At 38.1% G+C, this 23,407-nt stretch overlaps 1 protein-coding gene across 1 annotated transcript in view; it reads left to right on the plus strand.

Annotated features, from left to right (window-relative positions):
* The window catches only part of LOC130916207 (cyclic nucleotide-gated cation channel beta-3-like), a 58,127-nt gene extending 34,782 nt beyond the window's left edge, over nucleotides 1-23,345 (plus strand). Inside the window, exons 22-38 of the mRNA XM_057836725.1 lie at nucleotides 968-1,000; nucleotides 1,184-1,282; nucleotides 1,359-1,516; nucleotides 6,689-6,886; nucleotides 7,021-7,229; nucleotides 7,317-7,367; nucleotides 7,569-7,655; nucleotides 7,745-7,809; nucleotides 12,188-12,310; nucleotides 12,396-12,537; nucleotides 12,625-12,784; nucleotides 18,021-18,118; nucleotides 18,190-18,273; nucleotides 18,366-18,484; nucleotides 18,572-18,718; nucleotides 18,831-19,029; nucleotides 22,534-23,345. Coding sequence (XP_057692708.1) covers nucleotides 968-1,000; nucleotides 1,184-1,282; nucleotides 1,359-1,516; nucleotides 6,689-6,886; nucleotides 7,021-7,229; nucleotides 7,317-7,367; nucleotides 7,569-7,655; nucleotides 7,745-7,809; nucleotides 12,188-12,310; nucleotides 12,396-12,537; nucleotides 12,625-12,784; nucleotides 18,021-18,118; nucleotides 18,190-18,273; nucleotides 18,366-18,484; nucleotides 18,572-18,718; nucleotides 18,831-19,029; nucleotides 22,534-22,713 — 2,152 coding nt within the window. The 3' untranslated portion in view covers nucleotides 22,714-23,345. The remainder of the gene's footprint in view (nucleotides 1-967; nucleotides 1,001-1,183; nucleotides 1,283-1,358; nucleotides 1,517-6,688; nucleotides 6,887-7,020; nucleotides 7,230-7,316; nucleotides 7,368-7,568; nucleotides 7,656-7,744; nucleotides 7,810-12,187; nucleotides 12,311-12,395; nucleotides 12,538-12,624; nucleotides 12,785-18,020; nucleotides 18,119-18,189; nucleotides 18,274-18,365; nucleotides 18,485-18,571; nucleotides 18,719-18,830; nucleotides 19,030-22,533) is intronic.
* The last annotated feature ends 62 nt before the right edge of the window (nucleotides 23,346-23,407 follow it).

Here is a 23,407-nt window from a genome sequence, read left to right on the forward strand (position 1 = left end):
ACATCGAGGTACCATTTAGCTTAGCAAGAAGAGGTATGAGAGTAATTTTTCGAGTGTCCCAGAGCTTGCGAAACTTTAAAAAAAAAAAAGCGCATTTATAAAGGTTCCATTGGCCGTGATATATCTGTCTGCCGAAACAGCCTGATAGCACAGATATAAGTACGCCTGCCCCTCTGCTATTGGATACGTTGTTGACATCAGCGCGCCGGCGCTGTGAAAATAGAACAAGTCTCTATTTTGGGCCCCACCCATCGCCGAAAATTCACTCAAGACTCTCCGCTCCGTCCAAAACCACCGTCACCAGTCACTTTCACCGAGAAGTCCCCTCCCACATACACAATGAATGGGTTGCCGCTGAACCCTTCACACTAGCCTGTAACTAGTTTGAAACGGCCTTTATACAAAGTGTTGTTGGTCCCTTTAAGAACCATCACATTACTGGACTTACGGGCATATCTGAAAGGTGCTAAAGATATTAAGGACAATGTGATTGTCTGAAAACATAAATCAAGTCACATGCCCTTAATCATAACAAATATAAACATGTTGTTATAACCATGATGTTGAGTGGGCAACATTTAACAAATTGAATGATGCTATACAATGATACAGTATAAGAAGTATTGAAATTCCAATTGGTGTACACGGTGTTTGCAGAACACAATTTTGTTGTGATGTTTGTTGATAAGTTGGAAAGCTTCTTGTGCTGATGTTGTCCTTTGTTGTGAGTGTGATTCCATACAAATAGTCCCATTGTAATTTAAGCTACTGTTTGTCAACATAAAGAGACAAAAGTCAATAAAACGATGCATCAGCCTTGCAGTCTGGCTGTGTCATTGTGTCCACTGCATGTTATGGAAAGTGTTTGTTCCTTTTTAAATCATCACTTGGTTTTTCTCTCTCGATTTTTTTCCCCTTTCACTCACTCCTTTTTCTTAAATTTTGCTCCAACCATGCACAACAGTAGTGGAGGAAATCGTAAAACAATCTGGACAAAGATGTAAGACATTTTAATGAATAATCTATCTGTTCCAGGGTCTAGTTGTCTTGTCATTATGCTGCCTCTACTTACTGATGCTCTCCAGCACCTGTGTCCATCTATCAAATTGTCATTTGCAAGAGCAGACCGCCATATTGTGAAGAACTAGTGACATACTCTCTCAACTATTCTTACTTGTAATAGTAGGAGGCGGCATTCTCAAAGCGAAGATGATGAGGACGACGTGAGCATCCCTGTGCGAGCCTGGGCCAGCCAGTCCAGCATCCACAGCTCTGATGACCCGTGAGTAATGCACGGCTACATGCGTACGCCTCAGATGGGAGGCGTCCTTTTGACGACCCGCTTCTTTATTCTAAAGCTTGCGCGAGCGTCCGTCGTCATCTGCTAGTCAGACTAGCACGGCGGTCAATGAGCGTCTACAGGAGCTGGTTCGCATGTTTAAAGACAGGACGGAGAAAGCCAAAGAGAAACTGATAGATCCTGACAGCTCGGACGAGGACAGTGTCATCAACCCCTGTAAGTAAAGCAGACATACTGTACATAAAAAGATTTTGAACAAACATTCATTCGCTTCCACCCTGCCACTTCTAATTGATAGGGCTTCTTATTCAACGTGATACAATAGCAAGCAAGGTGTCAGTTAGTGTTATTAACAACAACAACAACAAAAAACCTTATTCAACATATACTAGTATATGTAATCTCCAAAATTAAATCAATATTGTTTAAATATGATTTATTTATAACCATTGACTTCATAATATTTTCATGGGACACTGGGCCGATTAATAGGTGGCCTATCGTCGTCAAAGCTGACCGAGTGTAAACATACAGTAGGCAAAGAGCTTTTTACATTGAAAATTCTTGTGATTAAATGCTTAAATCCCTTAATTCTTTATAGATATGGACGTAAAACAGTCTCGATTCTTGGTTAAAAGAAAAAAAAAATAAACGGGCAGTTATCATTTACCGTATTGATGCCTGAATATAAGACGGCCCTGATTATAAGACCCCCTCTTTTTCAAGACTCAAGTTTGAAAAAAGGCTTTTTGAACACCAATTTAATTTTGGTAAAGGGAAAATAATTACAGTACATCCGAAACAAATGATTATAACAATATATATGAGAGAAAAAGCATGTTGTTTTGCCTCATTCAAATCTTAATATCCGAACATTTAAATTTGTAAACTAAAATGCAATCACATTCGTAAATGAATGGCTTCTAGTTTTTGAAATGTAAATAAACCAATCTATTGTGATAAAACAACAAAATTACAATAACTGCATTAACCATCAAAGTGAAGTCTAACTGTTACTGTAGTCTTGAAACAAATCTGAATAAGGAAAACCATTGCAATAAATTAATGCAAACTGGTTAAACTAAAAAGAGTAGCTGAGATTTGTCATGACAGAACGTCGCTTCAGTGATATCTGGCTCCATCTAGCGTCGTGAATGGGGAGAGTAGCTGAGATCTGTCATGACAGAACATCGCTTCAATGATATCTGGCGCCATCTAGCGTCGTGAATGGGTATAATGTGTAGACCGCGAATATAAGACGACCCCCTCTTTTTCAGTGTTACAAACACCGTCTTGTATTCGGGCCAATATGGTATTTTACGTAAATATGTCGAATGTGCCGCTAGTCTTTAAGCCACCGTGGCGCTGCCTTATCACCACAAAGAGCTTTTTACGTTAAAATTCTTATGAATAAATGCTTAAATCCCTGAATTCTTTATAGATATGGACGTAAAACAGTCTTGATTCTTGGTTAAAAGCAAAAAAACGGGCAGTTAGCATTTATTGTACATAAATACAGTGGTACCTCGACATACAATCTTTTCGACATCCGACGTAAAATTCGCCATTTGTTTCTACACCTGACGACATGCTCGAAATACGACGACATGACAGCACCGCAGACGGACGCACGGCGGATTTTCTTGTGTGAGAAATCAACACATGTTGGTACAGGTGATGAAACAAGGAAAAAGGTGACGCTTACCTTCTAAATGAAGATGAAAATTATAGAGAAATATGAGCGTGGAGTGCACATCCATGAACTGGCTCAACAATACATCTCCACGGTCCTCCTCCGACCACCATTCGCCAGTCTTTTTAAGTTATTGTGACAATTATTATTGTGGTAACATCGCCAAAGAAATCGCCAGCGTCATCACGTTTTTATCATTTATTTCACAACTTATCCAACACAAAACGCCTACCGCAGTTGACGGTGTTCTCAAGAAAACATTGAAAACTCTCTCTGTCACGTCAGCCACGCGGTGCGTTCAGGTACAGCAAAAAATGTCCGCCACTTTAGAACCCGATTTTTTACATGATTAAACGAATTATTATTATTATCATTATTTTATTCCGATTTTTATTTATAATTTATTTGGTTTTCTATGTGTAATTGCCATTTTTGCAGTATGGGTTTTTGGGCTGTGGAACAAATTAATGGAATTATAATGTATTCCTATGGGAAAATCCTGCTCTACATACAACCATTTCGACTTACAAACAAGGTCCTGGAACGAATTAACTTCGTATGTAGCAGTATCATTGTATTGTGAATTATGACGCCAATGCCGTAGCGGTTAATTTCTCCCATTAATTTTTTTCACAACATTTCAAAATGCATGAATGGTACGAAAAATATAATATTTACCTTGAATCCTCGAACAAATCACTCCTGAGACAATCCTTCCTGTTTGTATGCGATACAGCTTTCGTGCTTTTTCAACCTAAATCCGGCGTTGGATCGCTGTATGTGTTTGAGAACAGCTGCGACCGACTTCGACTGACTGAAGCGGAGTGTGGGACGGCGCCCTACTTGAAGGCGTGGCGCAGTGTCTGGGGAATGTGTCCCTTCAATATCATTATGAAGTCTATGTTATAACCCAAACAAAAAAAAATGAACGTGCCTGGGGAATGTGTCCCTTCAATATCATTATGAAGTCTATGTTATAACCCAAACAAAAAAAAATGAACGTGCCAAAACCTTTTTCCTCCCCATCACCAGGGGGTGCTGCAGCTCCCTCAGCACCGCACTTCCCGTGCGACTGCTTAAGAAAGTTATTTCTTAGCACTCTTGAATACCGATGATGTCATTTTAATGCCTTAACGGTACCAAATAAACAAAATATTAGTAAGTGATATTAACTCATTCAATCCCAGCCATTTTTCACAAGAATTTCCCCATCTTTCATGCGCCACATAATATGGCTACATGAACACATAAGTTAAAAAGATTCCCATCTTTCGTCATAAAATACATTTTTTTTCAATACTTTCGTTATAGTTATGAGCAATTAAATATAAAAATCAACATTGTCAATATGTCTTTGATAGTGAATGAGTTAAGTGTAGTCAGTAAAACAACAACAATAAATACTTCTTCAAAGTGGATTTGACGTCTAGTGCAGTCAATGGCGGCCAATGAGTTAAAGAGTGCCCTTTCAGTGTTCAAAAGGAAAAAAAAAAAATCATCTTTCGGGCATGAAAGGATTAAAAAAACTTAAACTGATTGATAAATTAAGAAATTATTTTATATTATTGGAAGGAGAAAATATTTGGTTTTAGGGTTAAGGTTTTGTAGGGGGTTTTCATAATGTGAACTAAAGGTTATTGTCACCGTATAGCCTAATTATTGGAGATGCCCTATGCAATTGGGGATCTGATAATACTGACTGAATGAAACAATTTAAAATGCTATCCATCAGTAATTGTATCAACATCAGCCTTTCATTGTCCACCTTTGGCCAACATTCCTGACATGACCTTCTAAATGAATTAAGAACCCTTTTAACTTTGTTGAAATTATATTCACAATATAGCACTGTGATCACACTCATGCATTACATGTAATTATTCATTACAACCATGTCTCTTAAAAAAGATGCTTGAGATTTGTTATGTGAGCAGACCATTTTTGCATTCATAATGCAAAAATTAAATGAACAATAAATTATTGAAAAATAATTACTTATAAACTCATTACATATAACTAGAGATGTCCGATCACGTCATTTTCAAAGTATCGGAATCGGCAAAAAAATATCGGCCATGCCTTTTTTAAATATATATATATATATATATATATATATATATATATATATATATATATATATATATATATATATATATATATTTTTTTTTTTTTAATTCAATTGTTTTCTAATTGTATTTAATGTTACAGACATAATATGTTACACTCATCCAGAGTCTTTAGTTTAGGCTTAAGGTAGGGTTATCAAATTTATCCCGATAATGGCGGTAATTAGTTTTTAAAAAATCACGTTAAATATGTATCACGTTAAATATTTAAAGCAATTAATGCATGCGTTGCACGACCCACTCATGCATTGTCGCGCTCAATCTGTAATGGCGCCGTTTTACCCATATAGAGAGATAAAAGGCAGCGTAATATGAGTAGAGTGAATTTTGGCAGCCTTTGGAGCCTTCTTTTAATTGGCTAAAGCCTTACAATCCCTCTCCCTACGGTTGGAAATATCATGGGACGCAATGTGGGGAAGCAAGGTAGCAATTGATGTTTTTCTTAACACCTTTTTTATTTCCCAACGCAGAGAAGATATATCAATTGGTAGCACTACGCACAGTCAGGGTTCCACTTCTCATCATGCATTGGGGCATGGCTACAATATCATTTACTGAAAGTTCAACAAATACACTAGATGGTAATATTTAGTCACAATATACAAAGTCACAAGTCTTTCTATCCGTGGATCCCTCTCACAGAAAGAATGTTAATAATGTAAATGCCATCTTGAGGATTTATTGTCATAATAAACAAATACAGTACTTATGTACTGTATGTTGAATGTATGTATTCGTCCGAGTTTTATTCATTTTTTTCTTAATGCATTGCCAAAATGTATATGATCGGGAAAAATTATCGGGAATGATTGGAATTGAATCGGGAGCAAAAAAAAGCAATTGGATCGGGAAATATCGGAATTAGCAGATACTCAAACTAAAACGATCGGGATCGGATCAGGAGCAAAAAAACATGATCGGAACAACCCTACATATAACTACTGCTTTATCAAAAAGAAATAGTCACTAAGAAAACTAGAAACGTAATAAAATATAACACTGTCCAAAAGCAAAATGCATCTTGGGAATTGTCATTGCATTTGGCATGTCCTATGTTCGCCTGTATTTGTAATGCTCTGCTCGCCCCTTAGTGGTTCTTTAGGGTAAGTACTGTAAATGCGATTTAATTGTGAATGATTCATTTCATTTCATTATGGACATTTTGGCTCATTTCATTCTATATTATTTATGTGGGACATTTATTTTCTAAAACTTCATTCAGTTGAAGTTTTTCTCTTATTTTTAACAGACGCTTATTTTATTTGGAAAACCCTGAAGTTGTTACATTTATCATTATTAAAGCATCCAGTGGGGCATCACAATACAATTAGCAAAAACATATTAAGCGCACGACTGCATATATTGGTATGGGTTTGATATCGGTATCTGATTTTTTTGAGTTGGACAATATCGGGATATCGGTTAAAAGGTCATTATCGGACAACTCTAATAGTTATTATTTTACTTTATTTCCATTCATTTCACTAAATTTTTGTCTCCACGCTCCAACTATAAATCTCTAAAAAATAGCCCTGAGTGATACAAATATGCCTCCCACTTGCTCTTCAGCTCCTCCAAAGGCCGCACCACCGCAACCTTCTACTTCTGCTCAGCGTACAGATGGGCAAGTTACGGAGAACCTCGGCGGTGCCGCGGGAGAAAGAGCTGACAGTGGTCAGCAGAAATCTGACCATCAGGTGAAATCCCCTCGACGGACACGAGCCTTTGTCTGCTCCCGCTTTCCAGCCAGCATCGACCCTTTCACCAGTGAGAAGCCTGCCCCCTCTCCCTGCTTTATCTCCACAACCTATGTGCACCACCAAATTCCAAATAATAAAATGTAACTGCTTTGTCAAGTCAACGTGACTTTCTCCATACTCCTGATGTGTTTCCTCCCCCAGATTTGATGTACGTCCTGTGGATGTTTTTGGTGTCTTTGGCATGGAACTGGAATGTTTGGTTCATCCCAGTGCGCTGGGCTTTCCCCTACCAGACACCAGGCAATATTTACTACTGGCTGCTGACCGACTACCTTTGTGACCTTATTTACATTTTGGACATCGCCGTCTTCCAACCACGCCTCCAGTTTGTCCGTGGAGGGGACATAATTGTGAGTGCCATACGGTTTCATTTTTTGTTTTAGGTTGACCGTGAAAAAAAAAAAAAAATTTAATTGCATATTGTCTTTTCGTCACAGTGTGACACAAAAGAAATGAGAAACAATTACATGAAAACCAATCGTTTCAAGGTGAGGGACATGTTTATTCATTCGGTGGTAATAGTTTTGATGTAGGCTCTAGTTTCTCGCACATAAATGATACTGTAGAAGGTGTGTCAAGAATGGATGGATGAATCCATATTTATACCTTTTTTCCACACAGTTTAGAAATTTAATGACGTCAAACCTTATCTAGAAGTTATCAATGAGTTTACTCCTTCTTTCTTTCAGTTTGACGTGGCCAGTCTTGTTCCTCTGGAGCTCTTCTATTTCAAAACTGGCATCAATCCTCTTCTACGCCTACCACGGTTACTCAAGGTGAGCATTTTGATTTAACAAAAACAAAACAATCTTTTCAAACATTAAAAGCACTAAGAATAACTGTGTTTTCTTTCAATGCTGCCCAGATCAACTCATTCTTTGAATTTAATGAACGTTTAGAGGCCATCTTGACCAAAGCATATGTCTACAGGTGAGCAGTCTTGCCCTTGTTGTGAACCGTGCTATTTTTTTAGCAGTAGGCTACCAAATCATTTAGAAAGGTTTGACCAATTGAACATGAGAAAAAAATTATGGTTGATATCACAATGATCATCTAGTTCATAGGTGTCAAACTCAAGGGCATAGGTTTACATAGGGACAGTAGGAACAAAACACTACCAACTTTTAAGGATGCTCAAATTACCCCACCAACTTTCAAGCAACCTTATTTCCGTCATATGACCTCAGTAATTCAGGTCATTTAGATTGTCATCCCATACGTTTCAATTGTTGTAATTTACCACACCATTATTAAATGAATTATTTTCATTATGTTGAGATATACATGTACCTCTTTTCACTTGCGGAATAGACCGGTCCATTTTTTTCTTTCTAGACCGGGGGTCGCCAAACTGTGCTTTCAGAGCTGCATGTTGCTCTTTAGCGCTGCCCTTGTGGCTCCCTGGAGCATTTTCAAAAAGCTCGAAAATGGAAAAAGATGGTTGAGGGAAATATATTTTTTGTTTTGAGATGGTTTCTGTAGGACAGGGGTCCCCAAACTTTTTCCTGTGAGGGCCACATAACTTTTCCCTTCTCTGATGAGGGGCCGGGGTCAGTTTGTAATAGAAAAGTGTGATGATTGCAGGACTGCCTAAATGTAAAAAATTATTGTTTTTCATAAAGCCACAGTCAAATAACCCTTTCTGGATAATATATAATATAATGTAATGTAATGTAATGTAATGTAATGTAATGTAATGTAATGTAATATAATATAATATAATATAATATAATATAATATAATATAATATAATATAATATAATATAATATAATATAATATAATATAATATAATATAATGTAATGTAATTAATCAAATAGATAAAAGCCAAATAACCCTCTCTGGGTTCTTCACAGAAAAAGCCAGAAAATAAATAACACAAGTAAAAAAAAAAAAAAAATTATTCAGGGGGGCTGACCAAATGTGGAGGCGGGCCGTAGTTTAGGGACCCCTGCTGTAGGAGGACAAATGTGACACAACATCCTTAACGTTTTCCAATGCTGTAAAAATGTGTAGAAAAATATTAAATTTCAACATTTCTGTCAACGAAGATTTGCGTCTTAGCCTGCGACACACGTTTCTATCAGCAGGACGCGATGCCAGGCAGGTATTGTAAACAAACCAGCAGCTGAGTACCCAGTTAGTAGTGAGAGAAAAAGTGCGATTCCGTTGCTTCTGAGGAACTTGGAGGAGCGCAAAAACAGATTTAAGAAGTGGATTGCATCGCCAAACTCCACTACTGCTGCATGTTTTGTTGCAACCCGGGAGATAATAAAGCGTGGGAAACCGTTCACAGATGGTGAGTACATGAATGAGACATTCAACAACATATCAGAACACCTAATTGCAGACTTCAAAAACGAAACAGAGATAATAAAAATCAAAGACATGCCCAGATAAGGGTCATGTTGTGCACGTTCCATTTTGTTGTTTTTGGATACCTCAAAATAAAAACGACATCAAAAATTGGATTTCTTTATTGCATTTCAATATTTTCATAAAAGCAATGAAACAATTCATTAAAATTATAATAAAGTTAAACTTGAGTTGGCATCGTACAACAGAGTAGTCACTTGGTGCGTTGGATGCACTGCAGGGAAAATAAACATTAAATCCTGAAGGCTCATTATGTATTCTTAGATGACCGTATTTTTCGGACTACAAGTCGCAGTTTTTTTCATAGTTTGGCTGGGGGTGCGATTTATACTCTGGAGCGACTTATGTGTGAAATTATTAACACATTATTACTGTAATTTTCGCACTATAAGGCGCACCTGACTATAAGCCGCCACCCACCAAATTTGACACGAATACAACATTTGTTCATAGATAAGCCGCACTGGACTATAAACCGCAGCTGTTCTAACTCTATTATGGGATATTACCACCAAAAGATATTAACCGGTAACACTTTATTTGACAGTGGCATCATATGACATAATGACCAAATGAACCACCATGAAGCTTTGAACCAATTGACTGCGAAGCTTCATTGCTTTAAGAAGCTTCTTTTGGCCATTACTGCTGCCTTGGGGGAAACAGTGAACCTCTACAGTCACCGTCTGTCAACACTGTTGTTGTCCAACATGCCTCCTAGCATGCATTGCAGTGCTACAGATGTAAATAACAATCAAAATTCATGTTCTGTGCTAATTATTTCTTCAGTTACTGTTCCAGTTGTTTAATTAATTGCTAGTTATGGTATGTGGTAAAAATTTCTTTGACAGTGGTGCCATGAGACCATTATTAGACAATTATAATTATGACATGACATTGTCATGAGCATTTTTAAATGCTTATAACAGATGTCATTTAGCTTTATCTGGCAAATTATCTCACCTTTGAATGGATGTAAAAGATCCAAGCTGGACCTAAATGGAGTTAGTGACATAATTTGCCGGATGACACTGAATGACATATGTCATAAGCATTCAGTAATGCCCATGTTAGTGTCATGTCATAATAATGAAGGTCTTATGACGCTGTCAAAAAAAGTGGTACTTATTAACCCAGATAAATCAACGAATAAAACGCACTGAACTATTAGCCGCAGGATTAAAAATGAAGGAAAAAAGTAGCGGCTTGTAGTCCGAAAATTACGGTATATCATTTCACATATTATTTTGGTGTTTTGGAGTGACACTGATGGTTTGGTAAACTTGTTAGCATGTTCTTTCTGCTAAAGTTATCTGAATAACTCTTAATAGCTATGTTATGTTAACATACCGGCCATGTTCGCATTTCATTGTTCATACATCATGTAACATCATGATACTGTACACTTATTCAATATGTTGTTCTTTATTGTATTTTTATTTTAAATTGCCTTTCAAGATGACATATCTGTTCTATGTGTTGGATTTTATCAAGTAAATTTTCCCCAAAAATGCGACTTATATTCCGGTGCGACTTATACTGTACATGTTTTTTTCCTCCTCGTTGGGCATTTTATGGCTGGTGCGACTTATACTCAGGTGCGACTTATAGTCCGAAAAATATGGTAGTCATTTTGATAGTAGGCTAATATAGCTAATACAGATACATACAGCATGCGTTGCCTTCATTATTAGGCTTATTCAAGGCTTTTATTTTTTTTTGCGGCTCCAGACATATTTGTTTTTTTTTTTTTTGGTCCAATATGGCTCTTTTAACATTTTGGGTTGCCGACCCCTGTCCTAGACGCACATTTCATTGGCTGATGACTTCACCCCGCCCTTCCCACCTGCATCAGAGTTAGCATAGCCTTAAACAGTGTGAACTTTCTAACCTGCAAAACTCGAGTTTGAAGCTGTTTAGAGAGACGTTGGTGTTGGTGTTATACTTGTATAGCGCTTTTCCACCTTTCAAGGTGCTCAAAGCGCTTTACACTACATTATGTCCTCCTGTACTGTATGTGTTTTCTACTGTTAATGTTAATTAAACTGTGAGAAATGTAGTGAACTGAGTTTTACCCCCTTCTCCCCAGTTTTACTTTTTATTTTATTTATGTGGTCTCAAAGCAGCCCACAGGAGCGTTCATGTTTTTTGTTGAGTTTGGCTGTGCTTGTGGACAAAAGCAGTACTGTTTTACCTGAAGGACAGCTCCATTTGTATATTTTGTTGTTATTCCCTGACAAAGAAGCTTTTTCACTTTATATCATTATTATTATATATCATATTTAATTTCTTTATTTAGACAATGTTGAGTGGTATTAAGACAAATGTTTTTTTTTTTTTTTTTTTGCATTCCTGGTTAGTTAAGAGATTTATGTTCAAATAATGCAATTTAAATTTGCTCATAAAATACGGACAATTTTTCTGGAAGTTTTTAGAATGTAAAACAAAGGTTTGAATTGAACGGTGTCGGCTGAACCAATACAAATAAAAATTAGTATAAGTCAATACAGATTTATTTTGTATTGATCACTAAGAATGTCTTGTCCTCAGCAAAAACTGTACATGCAGGTTATTCAATATCGTCCCTACCACCGTTGAGACCAAACCTACGCCCTTGGTCAAACTCAAGGCCTGGGGGCCAGATTCAGCCCGCCACATCATTTTTTTGTGGTCTGTGAAAGCAAATCGTGTGCATCAACTTCATGTTCAGTGCTCATATACTCAAGGCAGATACAGGTTTATCTTATGAAATTTGAGACCTTAACAGACATCTTAAGAACACTTAGAATAGAATTTAATAGCAATTCCGAGGCTTCTTTTTGTTTGTTAACTACAATATTTTGGTTGAGCTATTTATATTTCATAAATATATGCGACTCATCTAGTATCCTCTTAACTATTTAACTCATAGTTTCCTCTCTCCTGTATTCCAGGGTGATCCGGACGACCACGTATCTTCTCTACTGTCTCCATTGCAACGCCTGCCTGTACTATTGGGGCTCTGCCTACAAAGGACTGGGCTCCACCAAGTGGGTGTATGACGGCAAAGGCAACAGGTGGCTCAAACAGACATGTGGTGTTTTTTAAATTTTTTTAATCAAATAGAATCAATCTATTTCACATCAATGTCTTCTCTCACAGTTACATTCGTTGTTATTACTTCGCGGTAAAAACCCTCATCACTATCGGGGGGTTACCAGACCCCACCACCCTGTTTGAGATTGTCTTCCAGCTCATCAACTACTTTGTGGGAGTCTTTGTCTTTTCTATCATGATTGGGCAGGTAGGTTTGATAAAGTGAAATAATCCTAAAGTAGTAATACAAAATTATGTCATGAAGTCACTTTTTTTTTTTTTTTATCCCTTTGAGATGCGAGATGTAGTTGGTGCGGCCACAGCCAGTCAGACATACTATCGCACCTGTATGGACAACACCATTAAATACATGTCATCTTATCGCATTCCCAAAGATGTCCAGAACCGAGTCAAAACATGGTACAACTACACCTGGCAGTCACAAGGAATGCTTGGTAAGAACAGGAGTAATGTTTTAGCTCCTTATTGCATATATGATATGATATGTAATACGTAGTGTCAGGGCCGGCCCAGGCCATTTGGGGGCCCTAAGCAAAATAATGCCAAGGGGCCCATATTTTTGGCCCACCATTTCGTCACAGTGTACTGTGAAACCCATACATGCAATCCAACCCATACGTCCATATTTTGTATATTAATCAGATTTTGTTGCACTGCATACTTCAAACTTCTCACCCCAAATGATTGTCAGTACTTACAGTAGATAGCGCCAAACCTTTTTCTAAAAGAGGAAAAGAAAAGTTAAGGAAGAAATTTTATTTTTTAAGCTTGAAATTAAGTATCAAAACTCACAAAAGTCAACTAAGTATCAAAACTCACAAAAGTCAACTAAAGCAAACTGCAGTAAACAAAAAAATATATAAATTAAACAATTGGCAGATAGGGGACCCCCTAGTGGTCAGGGGCCCTAAGCAGCTGCATAGTCTGCGTATAGGCTGGGCCGGCCCTGCGCAGTGTACAGTAAGGCTTCCAGAAATGGTTCTGTTGCAAGGGCGTAGGTTTGCATAGGGACGGTAGGGATAAAACACTACCAACTTTTCAGGACACTCAAATTGTCCCCACCAACTTTTAAGCAACCTTTATTTGCATTATATCATGAATTCAGTTATATGGGTAATTTAGATTGTCTTCCCATATGCTGTAACGATAGAATAGACCCTACCATTATTAAGTGGATTATTTTCAATATGTTCGGACTTACTGTACATTTCTCCCTTTTCACGCGCTGAATGTGCCGGTTTATCCCCCCCCCTCAAATACACGTGTGATTGGCTGATTACTTGACCCCTGCCCTGCCGCCACACTGACACACACACACACACACACACACACACTCACGCAGCCCCGACTGATTCATGTAGACCAGTGTTTTTCAAACGGTGTCAATTTTATTTGTATAGCCCTAAATCACAACAAGTATGTCTCAAAGGGCTTTGCAGAAGCAATATGATACACAATCAGAAACAGCAAATGAAGCAACAAAGATGAATAAATAAAGTTCAAGTCCTGGGCGTCCCCCATCCTTAGACCCTCCATGTCGGCAAGGAAAAACTCCAAAAACTCCAGTCTTTGGGAGAAAATGAGAAACCTTGGGGAGTACCACAGTCAGGAGAGATTCACTCCCAGGACGGATAGACAGGAAGCACCAGGACTGCTAATAGGAATTAGCAGGCGAAGTTACAGTCTGTAAAGATGCAGTGGAGTGAAGGAACAAGAAGAGGTCCATCTAGCCAGATGAGACGGGGGTAGCAATGAGGACGTCCATCCAGCCAGGGGTCCGGACAGTCAGGAGGCTGCAGCTGAAAAATAGCCCCTACCCAGAGGGGAGGGGGGAAAGGGGACTAGTGATGAAGAGACTAGACAACTAGATATTAATATTGGAAAATGATAGGCTCCAGCACCTCCGCGACCCTCGTTAGGAAAAGCGGCATGGAAATAGAAATAAAGTAAGACAAGTGGTAGGTAGATTGACAAAAAGGAGATAGAACTCCGTGGCTGTACTTCCCCCAGCATTAGAGCTTCTAGTGCAGCTTAGATTAAACTGTGAGTCTACTCCGACTTCAACTAGCCTGACCATAAGCTTTGTCGAATAGGAACGTTTTTAATCTAATCTTAAATGTGCAGACTGTCTCGGCTTCTTTAATATTAGCTGCAAGCTGATTCCATTAAACAGGGGCTTGGTGGCTAAAGGCTCTAGCTCCGACAGTACTTTTAGAAACCCTGGGAACTACCAGTAGACCTGCATTCTGAGAGCGTAGTGTTCTGTTGGGGCGGTATGGAACCAGAGCATGGGTGAGATCAGATGGCCCCAACCCATTAATAGTCTTAAATGTAAGAAGGAGGATTTTAAATTTAATTCTAAACTCGACTGGAAGCCAGTGAAGGGCCTGGAGCACAGGAGTGATGTGCTCTCTTCTATTGGTTCCTGTTAAAAGTCTTGCTGCTGCGTTTTGGACTAGCTGAAGACCTTTTAGAGAACTTTTAGGACAAGCTGCAAGTAGGGAGTTACAGTAATCCAATCTCGATGTAACGAACGCGTGAATTAATTTTTCTGCATCGTTTTTAACTTTTAAGTTTGTAACTGTCTCCTCCTTAAATGGTGTTCCTCCCGACATCCACTACGCCGTGGCGCTGCTTTATTTACATTGAATATGTTATTCTGTTGCTGCTTACTGTTATGTTGGAGTTCTGCGAATGTGTGTGTGTGAAACGCTGAGCTCCAGAGTGACGAGTGGTCAAGGTGGATTTAGTTTTGTTTTTTTTTGGTGAATAAATGTACATTAGTGGAAGCTTCTCCCCTTTTTGTTACTTTTATGCACGCTACTACTTATCACGCGTTACAAGTTGCAGTAGGAAAGGAGGTTGAAGCTTGCGGTCGTGTGCAGATGAGCAATGTATTGCTCTTGTCGCATTCAAGAACTACTCAGATTTTTAGCTATCTGCTACCTTGCTGTCCGCGAATATGTGTACCCCAGCATGTCTACTGTACATCATTTGATTAGAGTCGTCAAGTGTCAATATACACGGAAGTGTCCTTTCCATTTCATCCATATTTGAGACCGTCAATCCTCCACCTGTGTTTTATTCCATCACATTGTTGAGGACAGCAAGGTAGCTAGCTGATGGCTAAAAATCCGAGCAGTTCTTGAAAGTGACGCGAGCAGTTGCATTTGCTCTCGTTTCAAACCAAGTCGATGGACTATTTTGTTCGCCTCCATGAAAACACAGAGAAAAAAGGCAACTTTTTCAGAAACACTACAAAGGTAAATGAGAAAGCCCTCAAAGCCATTTACCTTGTTGCTAAATTTGTTGCTGAATCCAAAAAGAGGCAATACTACCTGCCTGCAAAGCCATTGTCAGTGAGATGTCAGTAGATTTAAGACATTTCTAAAGTCCGAGTCTGACAATTCTGAGCTTTTCAAGCCTAAATGCTATAAAATAAATAAATAAATAAATAAAACAGAGAGAGACTAAGAGCTGTTGACGAAGATTCCTGCAAGGATATCGGCTTTGTGTTCATCCATACAGGCGTCCACACTGAGTAAGTATAAATATTGAGAAATTATTTCATAATTAAATATACTGTACAGAAAGTAATTTTGGAACATTTTTGGTTTGTGGTGTGCCGCTAGATTTTTTTCCAAAGTAAAAACGTGCTGTGACACAGAAAAGGTTGAAAAACACTGATGTAGACAACATGCCACCTCCTCCGCCCCCTTCAAAGAGGAGGGATATTAGAAGTTGTTTTTTTTTTCAACCAGCAGCAGCCACTATAAGTAATGTAAAAAGACGGGAATGTTGTGGAGGTGGGGGAAACACCACAAATTTTGCTACTGAAAGGCTGACCTGCATCAGAGTTAGCATAACATTAAACTGTGTGAACATGCTAACCTGCAAAACTGCTGCGGTCAGGCCAGCCTCCACATGGAACAACGAAGTCAAGGTAGCCGTCCCTCATTTGGATCATTGTTTGCATTATGTGCATTACTGTAATGCAATGCGGTGGCTTCAGAGTGCAAGTCCCTTTATTAAAAAAAACGGGGCGCTATCCAAGAAAGGGTCCACTTCAGAGGGACACTGATATGAACTTGAACATGAACTGACATGAAAAAAAATCTGTGAAATGAAATCACACATTAGAATTTCGTGAGAGTACTTTGGCTCGAGTCTTGGGGTAGTCTAGTATGCCTCAGATGTAGATCGGTCCTTGGATAGATCAATTTTTTTTTCATTAATTTTTTTCCCAAATCCCTTTTATATTTCAATACTTTAGTTTGAGTGGTGGTCCAGGGGTGCTCCAGTGTCCTCCAGAAGTAGACGCATTCTTGGATAGCTCGCCATTTTTTAAATAAAGGGTTTTACACTTTAAAATGTTTCTTTAGTAGTTTTTGAAAACAAAGGTCTGAATCGAACTTTGTATAACCTGAACCAATGCATGTGAAAGTTAGTATAAGTCAATGCAGGTTTATTTTGCATTGCTCATTTAGGCTATCAATTAATTAGGTTCATAGTCGTGAGAAATGTAGCCCTGAACCTCGTTTAATTATCTTTTTGGTGTTATTAATGTTCCGTCCCCAGCAAAAAGTGCACATGAGGGTTATGCTGTTATATCGTCCCAACCAATCTTGAGAACAAACCTACGCCCTTGTTCTGCTGGTAGTCGACTCACCAATCTTTTTTGCGGACAGTCAACCACGCGGTTCATATATAAATCATGTTATTCACTTTTTATATGAATCGGAATAGTTTCTGTACAATATTGATTGGGTTTTGTTTAATTAAACAAAAAATAATTAGAACATTTTTTGGGGTTGGATAAAATAAGATAACATTTACCCTCCCCCGCCCCCCCCCCACACACACCTTTTTTTGTTGTTGTTTAATTAAAATGGTTTTTTTTAATTAAATCCATAATTATCTAAAACGAAATATATATAAAATATAGATTTTTGCTGGTTTTATTAAAAATAATTGCATGTATACTCATTTAAAAATAAATAAAAAAGAGGATCTTTACTGTTTTTGTCTTTTTTTATCTAGAACTAAAAACTTAAGTTAAATTCAAAAACAAAATAATTCTTTTTCCCGCCCACTTTTTTGTTTTTTAAATTAAAAAAAAGAAAAAGAAATTAAATATATCTACATGAATAAGAATATTCAGTTTTTCTTTCATTTTTACTTTTTTAAATAGTAGTAAATAATAGTAAATAATTTTAAAAAATAATAAGCGAATACATACTTTTTCCCCTATAAAAAAATAAATCCATAAAAAATTTAAGATTGAAAAAATAAAATAAAATAAAAGAACATTAACCATCATTATCTGCCGTTAATGCCTAGACACCCAATCTATTTTGACTCTTAAGATACATATTCAGAGAGACCCAAAAAAAACGGGAACTTTTTAACAATACAATAAAACCAAGAGTAATAGAAGAAAAATATTCAAGAGATTGTAGGAATGCATTCGTACAGGAGAACGCCATTTTAATAATGTCATTTAAAAAAAAATGAAAATTCCATCACAGTTCCTTAAATGGCAGGTTTGAATTACTATAAATCAAAAATATTTTCTACCATCACTCGTGATTTTATTGAATTGTTTAAAATTTCCCATTTTTTATGGGTCAACCTATACTCATGATAGTCCAAACACTTTCCATCATCCAGATGAGCAGGAGCTGCTGACTCAGTTGCCAGATAAGATGCGTCTAGACATCGCTATAGATGTCAACTACTCCATTGTCAGCAAGGTGCCGCTCTTTCAGGTATAAGTCTTTCAATGTTAATACAGTGATGACCGTGTCTCATATGAGGGTCATTGTCCTCGTTTTGACAGGGCTGTGATCAACAAATGATTTTTGACATGTTAAAAAGCCTGCGATCGGTTGTCTACTTGCCCGGAGATTATGTCTGCAAAAAGGTACATTGGACAAACGGGTCTGAATACTTAGATTAAAATGGTAATAATCATTAAAGATAAAAATTATGTTCCCTAAATGACTTTTCAAACAGGGCGAAGTCGGTCGGGAGATGTACATCATCAAGGCCGGGGAGGTGCAAGTGGTCGGAGGAGCAGATGGAAAGACGGTTTTTGTCACTCTTAGTGCTGGCTCCGTCTTTGGGGAGATAAGGTCATTTGGTATTTGAAAAATGCTTTCAAAATACCATGCGTGTCTTTGATGATTTATTTTCAAATCAAAGTGCCTTTTTATTGGCAGTTTGCTTGCAGTGGGCGGGGGCAACAGGCGGACAGCCAACGTGATCGCTCACGGCTTTGCCAATCTCTTCATTCTGGACAAGAAAGACTTGAATGAGATTCTTGTCCACTATCCGGAATCGAAGAATCTTCTGCGGAAGAAAGCCAGGTACTAAATGTCCCAAAAAATGAGTTAGTCAAAAACCCAAAAGAAAATTCTTGTTCACAATCCCCCAGTTGGAGTTTAAACATGAGACCGTCTTCTCGTCCTCTCCTCACAGGAAAATGCTCAACAAGGGGAAGAAACCTGAAGCTAAAGAAAACGCTAAGGAGCCCGCGCAGGTCCAGGCCACCGTCACCAGGCCCGAGACTCCCAAACTACTCAGGGCGGCTCTGGAGATGACCGAGAAATCCTCTGGACTCAAAGGAGCAATGGCTCAAGTCAAAGAAAAGACCAACAAGTCCAACGTCTCTCTTCAGGTATTGGCTGTGATGGATGAAGTACTCCCCTTTTTTTTTTTTTTTTTAACTTATGTAAAAGTACAGCTACAGGTGCAAAAAATACTTAAAGCAACATTAGGTTACTTTTCAATCTTTGTAAAAAATTTACTAACATTTGTGATATGTCAGCTGACAACTAGTTGAATGACACCTCTTCTATATCTTGAGGGGGTCTGTATTGCTTTTACCTGCACTAATGACCGTAATTTCCCAAATATAACGCGCACTTTTCCCCCCCAAAATCAACTTGTAAAATCATGGTGCACATTATAAACGGGTACTTGGATGGAGACAGAAATATATATATTACCGTAATTTCCCGAATATAACGCGCACTTTTTTTCCCCAAAATCAACTTGTAAACTCATGGTGCGCATTATAAACGGGTACATGGATGGAGACAGAAATATATATGTATTACATATATATATAAACCGATTTTTTTTTCATTGACACGGCCACGTTGTGTTGAAGAAACGTATGCGGCGACCCGTTGCCGACCATTACGGTACGTGACATCACCGTTTTGTTTCGGTAATACTTCACTCTAATCGGCCGAATGATTTCGTCTGTGTTAAATTCTGCTTTTTTCACTCTTCATAAAGCACAGAATTTAGTTTCTTAAACTCATTTGAGTCGACGTTTATTGCAGCTCCGCAATTCGCAAATGTAAGGACACACACTTCCTATGTCCGTCAACTATATTGGTCCCTCGGGAAACTCAAACCCAAATAACAATAGTTCCTTTTGTTACTGTCGAGTTGACAGCTATGAGCTCTCACGGATTTCCGACTTACGTTCTCACTTTCATTTTACCGTATCAATCCACGGAAGAAACATTTATTCATCATGAGGAAACGAGCAAGTTATACAGCAGCCTTTAAAAGAAAAGTCACATCTGTTTTGTTTTCTCCTAGATTCTGGTAAGTTGGAGAAGTTGTCAAATCATATTATTACCGTAAATATTGTCAGTTTACGGTAATGTTTTGAACTACCAATGTGCTATGCTTGTGCTGTGTTTCACCGGTCAGTAAAATGACATCTCTGTATCTGTACACAAGCTCTGTTTTCTTCTAAAATTAGGGTGCGCGTTATAAACGGGTACAATAATTTCCCCTAGATTTTACAAGTAAATTTGGGGTGCACATTATACACGGGTGCGCCTTATATTCGGGAAATTACGGTATATATATATTATATATATATAAACCGATTTTTTTTTTATTGACACGGCCACGTTGTGTTGAAAAAACGTATGCGCCGATCCTTGCCGACCTGACGTCACCATTTTGTTTCGGTAATACTTCACTCTGACCGGCCGAATGACTTCGTCTGTGTTAAATTCTGCTTTTTTCACTCTTCATAAAGCACAGAATTTAGTTTCTTGAACTCATTTGAGTCAATGTTTATTGCAGCTCCGCAACTCGGACCATAACAAACGTAACAACACAGACTTCCTGTGTGTGTCCGTCATCTAACCCAAATAACAATAGTTCCTATTGTTATTGTCTTGTCTGTTTTATATTGTCTTGAAAAAAACTAGAATACTTCAATGTTTTATTTCTTGCTTTCAATGAACTTAAATGCCGACAGTCCGGCTATAATGCGGCGCTCTTTTGTCTAGCCTCAGCGGCCCTCTGGCTCATAGACAATCACAACATAGATATGACAATACAGCAGCATGGATCCACCAGTGCCACAACATAGAACAACATAACAAAGAATACCAATATGTCACAGTGTCGACAGCAATGAGCTCTCTCGGATTTCTGACTTACGTTCTTACTTTCATTTTACCGTATCAATCCATGGAAAAAACATTTATTCATCATGATGAAACAAAGAAGTTATACAGCAGCCTTTAAAAGAAAAGTCACATCTGTTTTGTTTTCTCCTAGATTCTGGTAAGTTGGAGAAGTTGTCAAAACATATTATTACTGTAAATATTGTTAGTTTCTGGTAATGTTTTGAACTACCAATATGCTATGCTTGTGCTGTGTTTCACCAGTCAGTAAAATGACATTTCTGTATCTTTACACGAGCTTTGTTTTCTTGTATTCTTTTATTTATTGGTGCTAAAATTAGGGTGCGCGTTATAAACAGGTACAATAATTTCCCCTAGATTTTACAAGTAAATTTGGGGTGCGCCTTATACACGGGTACGCCTTATATTCGGGAAATTACGGTAACTTTGAGGAAGGTAGCAGGAACCGTGTCACACACACACAAAAAAACTATAAATGTGCTGACTGCTTTACGGCAGACGTCACTTCCCCCTTTGGCCATTCGTTACAAAGACGAAAGTCAATGCGAACGCTTTCGCGCGAATTCTGCAAGGATGGCAATGTAACTAAGGCTAGGTTCATACTACAGGTCTTAATGCTCAAATCCGATTTTTTGCCATATCTGTTTTTTCAGACTGCCTATGTCCATCGGATCGTTCAAGTATCATGCATGCGCACTAACTCACAGTCCGAGATGCGCTCAACAAAGAGCGCAGAAGCATCAATACAAATTACTAGGGCTGTCAAATTTATCGCGTTCAGTGCCTGCTGTAAACTCTCAATCACAGGTGTGACACTGGCGGCCCGAGGTCCAGATTCGGCCAGCCATATAATTTTGAGTGGTCTGAAAGTTTGCTAAAATAAATATGAAATAAAATTACTGTTGTCATCAGTGAAAGAAATTAGACGATATTAACTCTTAACTAATTCTTAAATAATTAGATGTTCAAACAGTCTTTTACAATCTACCGCAGTTCAGTAATCAAATACAGTTTAGTTGTATTCAACTTTAAATATAAAAGTTTCACATTTAATTTTTAAGAAGTGTTTTAGATATTTAACGACTACCTACACATGATTGAAATGGTAAATGAACCAATTGTCTCTGTTGGGTCTAAAACTCTTTAACTTAGTTATTTACCCAAGGCAAGCTGACAAAAGGCAGGGCACGGTGAGGTAAAGTCAGAGAATTGACATTGACATTGAACCTGCAGGTTGGGAGAGCCAGGAGACACGGTCCGCGACCAATGTCTCTCATCCATTCTCTCTTCGAACTCTCCCGCGCTGCTTACTTTTATTGAGGGCTTGTTGATGGGCAGAATACAGTTACAACACTGTTGTCCAACGTGACAGGTTCGGTCGGGCAAATTCCTTATTCTAGTCGTTGATTGAACAGTGCTTCCTGATTGAATTAAGTCACACTCCTGAGCAGGCAAGATATCTTTGTTTTGAACACACATTTGCAATCAAAGAACTGTAGCTTGGTGGAAAAGTACTGAGACGTTGTGTGATGAATCAACATATGTGTGTGCATCTACTTATCAGCAGGTTGTGATCAATCACCGGTAAGCACATGATCATGGGCTAAAACTGTATTCTTCATAATAGCTTGGGAGTGCACGTATAATAGCTGTGGGAGAGCAATATATTTGGCACCCAAAAACAAGTTTATGGAAATGGATTTTCCTTTCTCTTTCAGCCGTCCATCTCGTCCCCCATCTCCACGCCTTCCGGCACTCCAGGTAGTTCCACCACATTTCTATCCACTTTCGCCTGCTTCAACGACAACTCGGACTTGTCGCTTTCCCTCATGGAGGACATGTCGCCAATGGATCACAAGAAGGAAGTTGCATATGAGGAGGATGAGAAGAAGGAGTGACAGTAGTAAGAAGTTACTTTGGACAGGAAGAGAAAATTCTGTCGTGATGCAAAGAACGCAAAACTTTGAGGGCTTTGACTTACAGAGATGTTACATTATGAACAAATTGTCTTTTGTTTTTGCTGTTGTTGAACATGAAATGTTTACAGTTTTTAAATTTTTTTTTAAATTTGCCTTACTATGAATTTATGTTGATGGCAGTAGCTTACACTGTAGCGGTTTTCTTTTGTTAGATGAGCTACAGAAGACTTCTTGTTTTCCAAATGTACAGTATGTATAATTTCTGTACATAAAATGACTGATTTGAATAATGTGTTAATAATTGTTCATTCGTTAATGTCAAGTGAAAATGAATTGTGTAGATCCTTTCATTATTAACTCATTAGCAGACACTGACGCCGATGGATGTCAAATCCATTCACCGCCAGCCTCTCTCTGTCAAAACAGTGGACATCTATCATCGTCAATGGGATTGATACGATTATTTAGCCATTGAGTTAATGTAGTCACAGGCCAAGTTTAAGGCAGTTTACAATTGAAGTGTATTGTTTGTCATTGGAGCGTCTGTGTGTATGCATGTACGTACAAGTATGTTTTTGTTGGGTGCATTAAAGGGATTCATGCTATACCAATCAATGTGTATCATGGCAGTGTCTTACCTTCTCATTAAATACATAGGTACACTGAAAAAAAA

The sequence above is a fragment of the Corythoichthys intestinalis genome, chromosome 5 (assembly GCF_030265065.1).
Source record: "Corythoichthys intestinalis isolate RoL2023-P3 chromosome 5, ASM3026506v1, whole genome shotgun sequence".
NCBI classification, from domain to species: Eukaryota; Metazoa; Chordata; class Actinopteri; order Syngnathiformes; family Syngnathidae; genus Corythoichthys; species Corythoichthys intestinalis.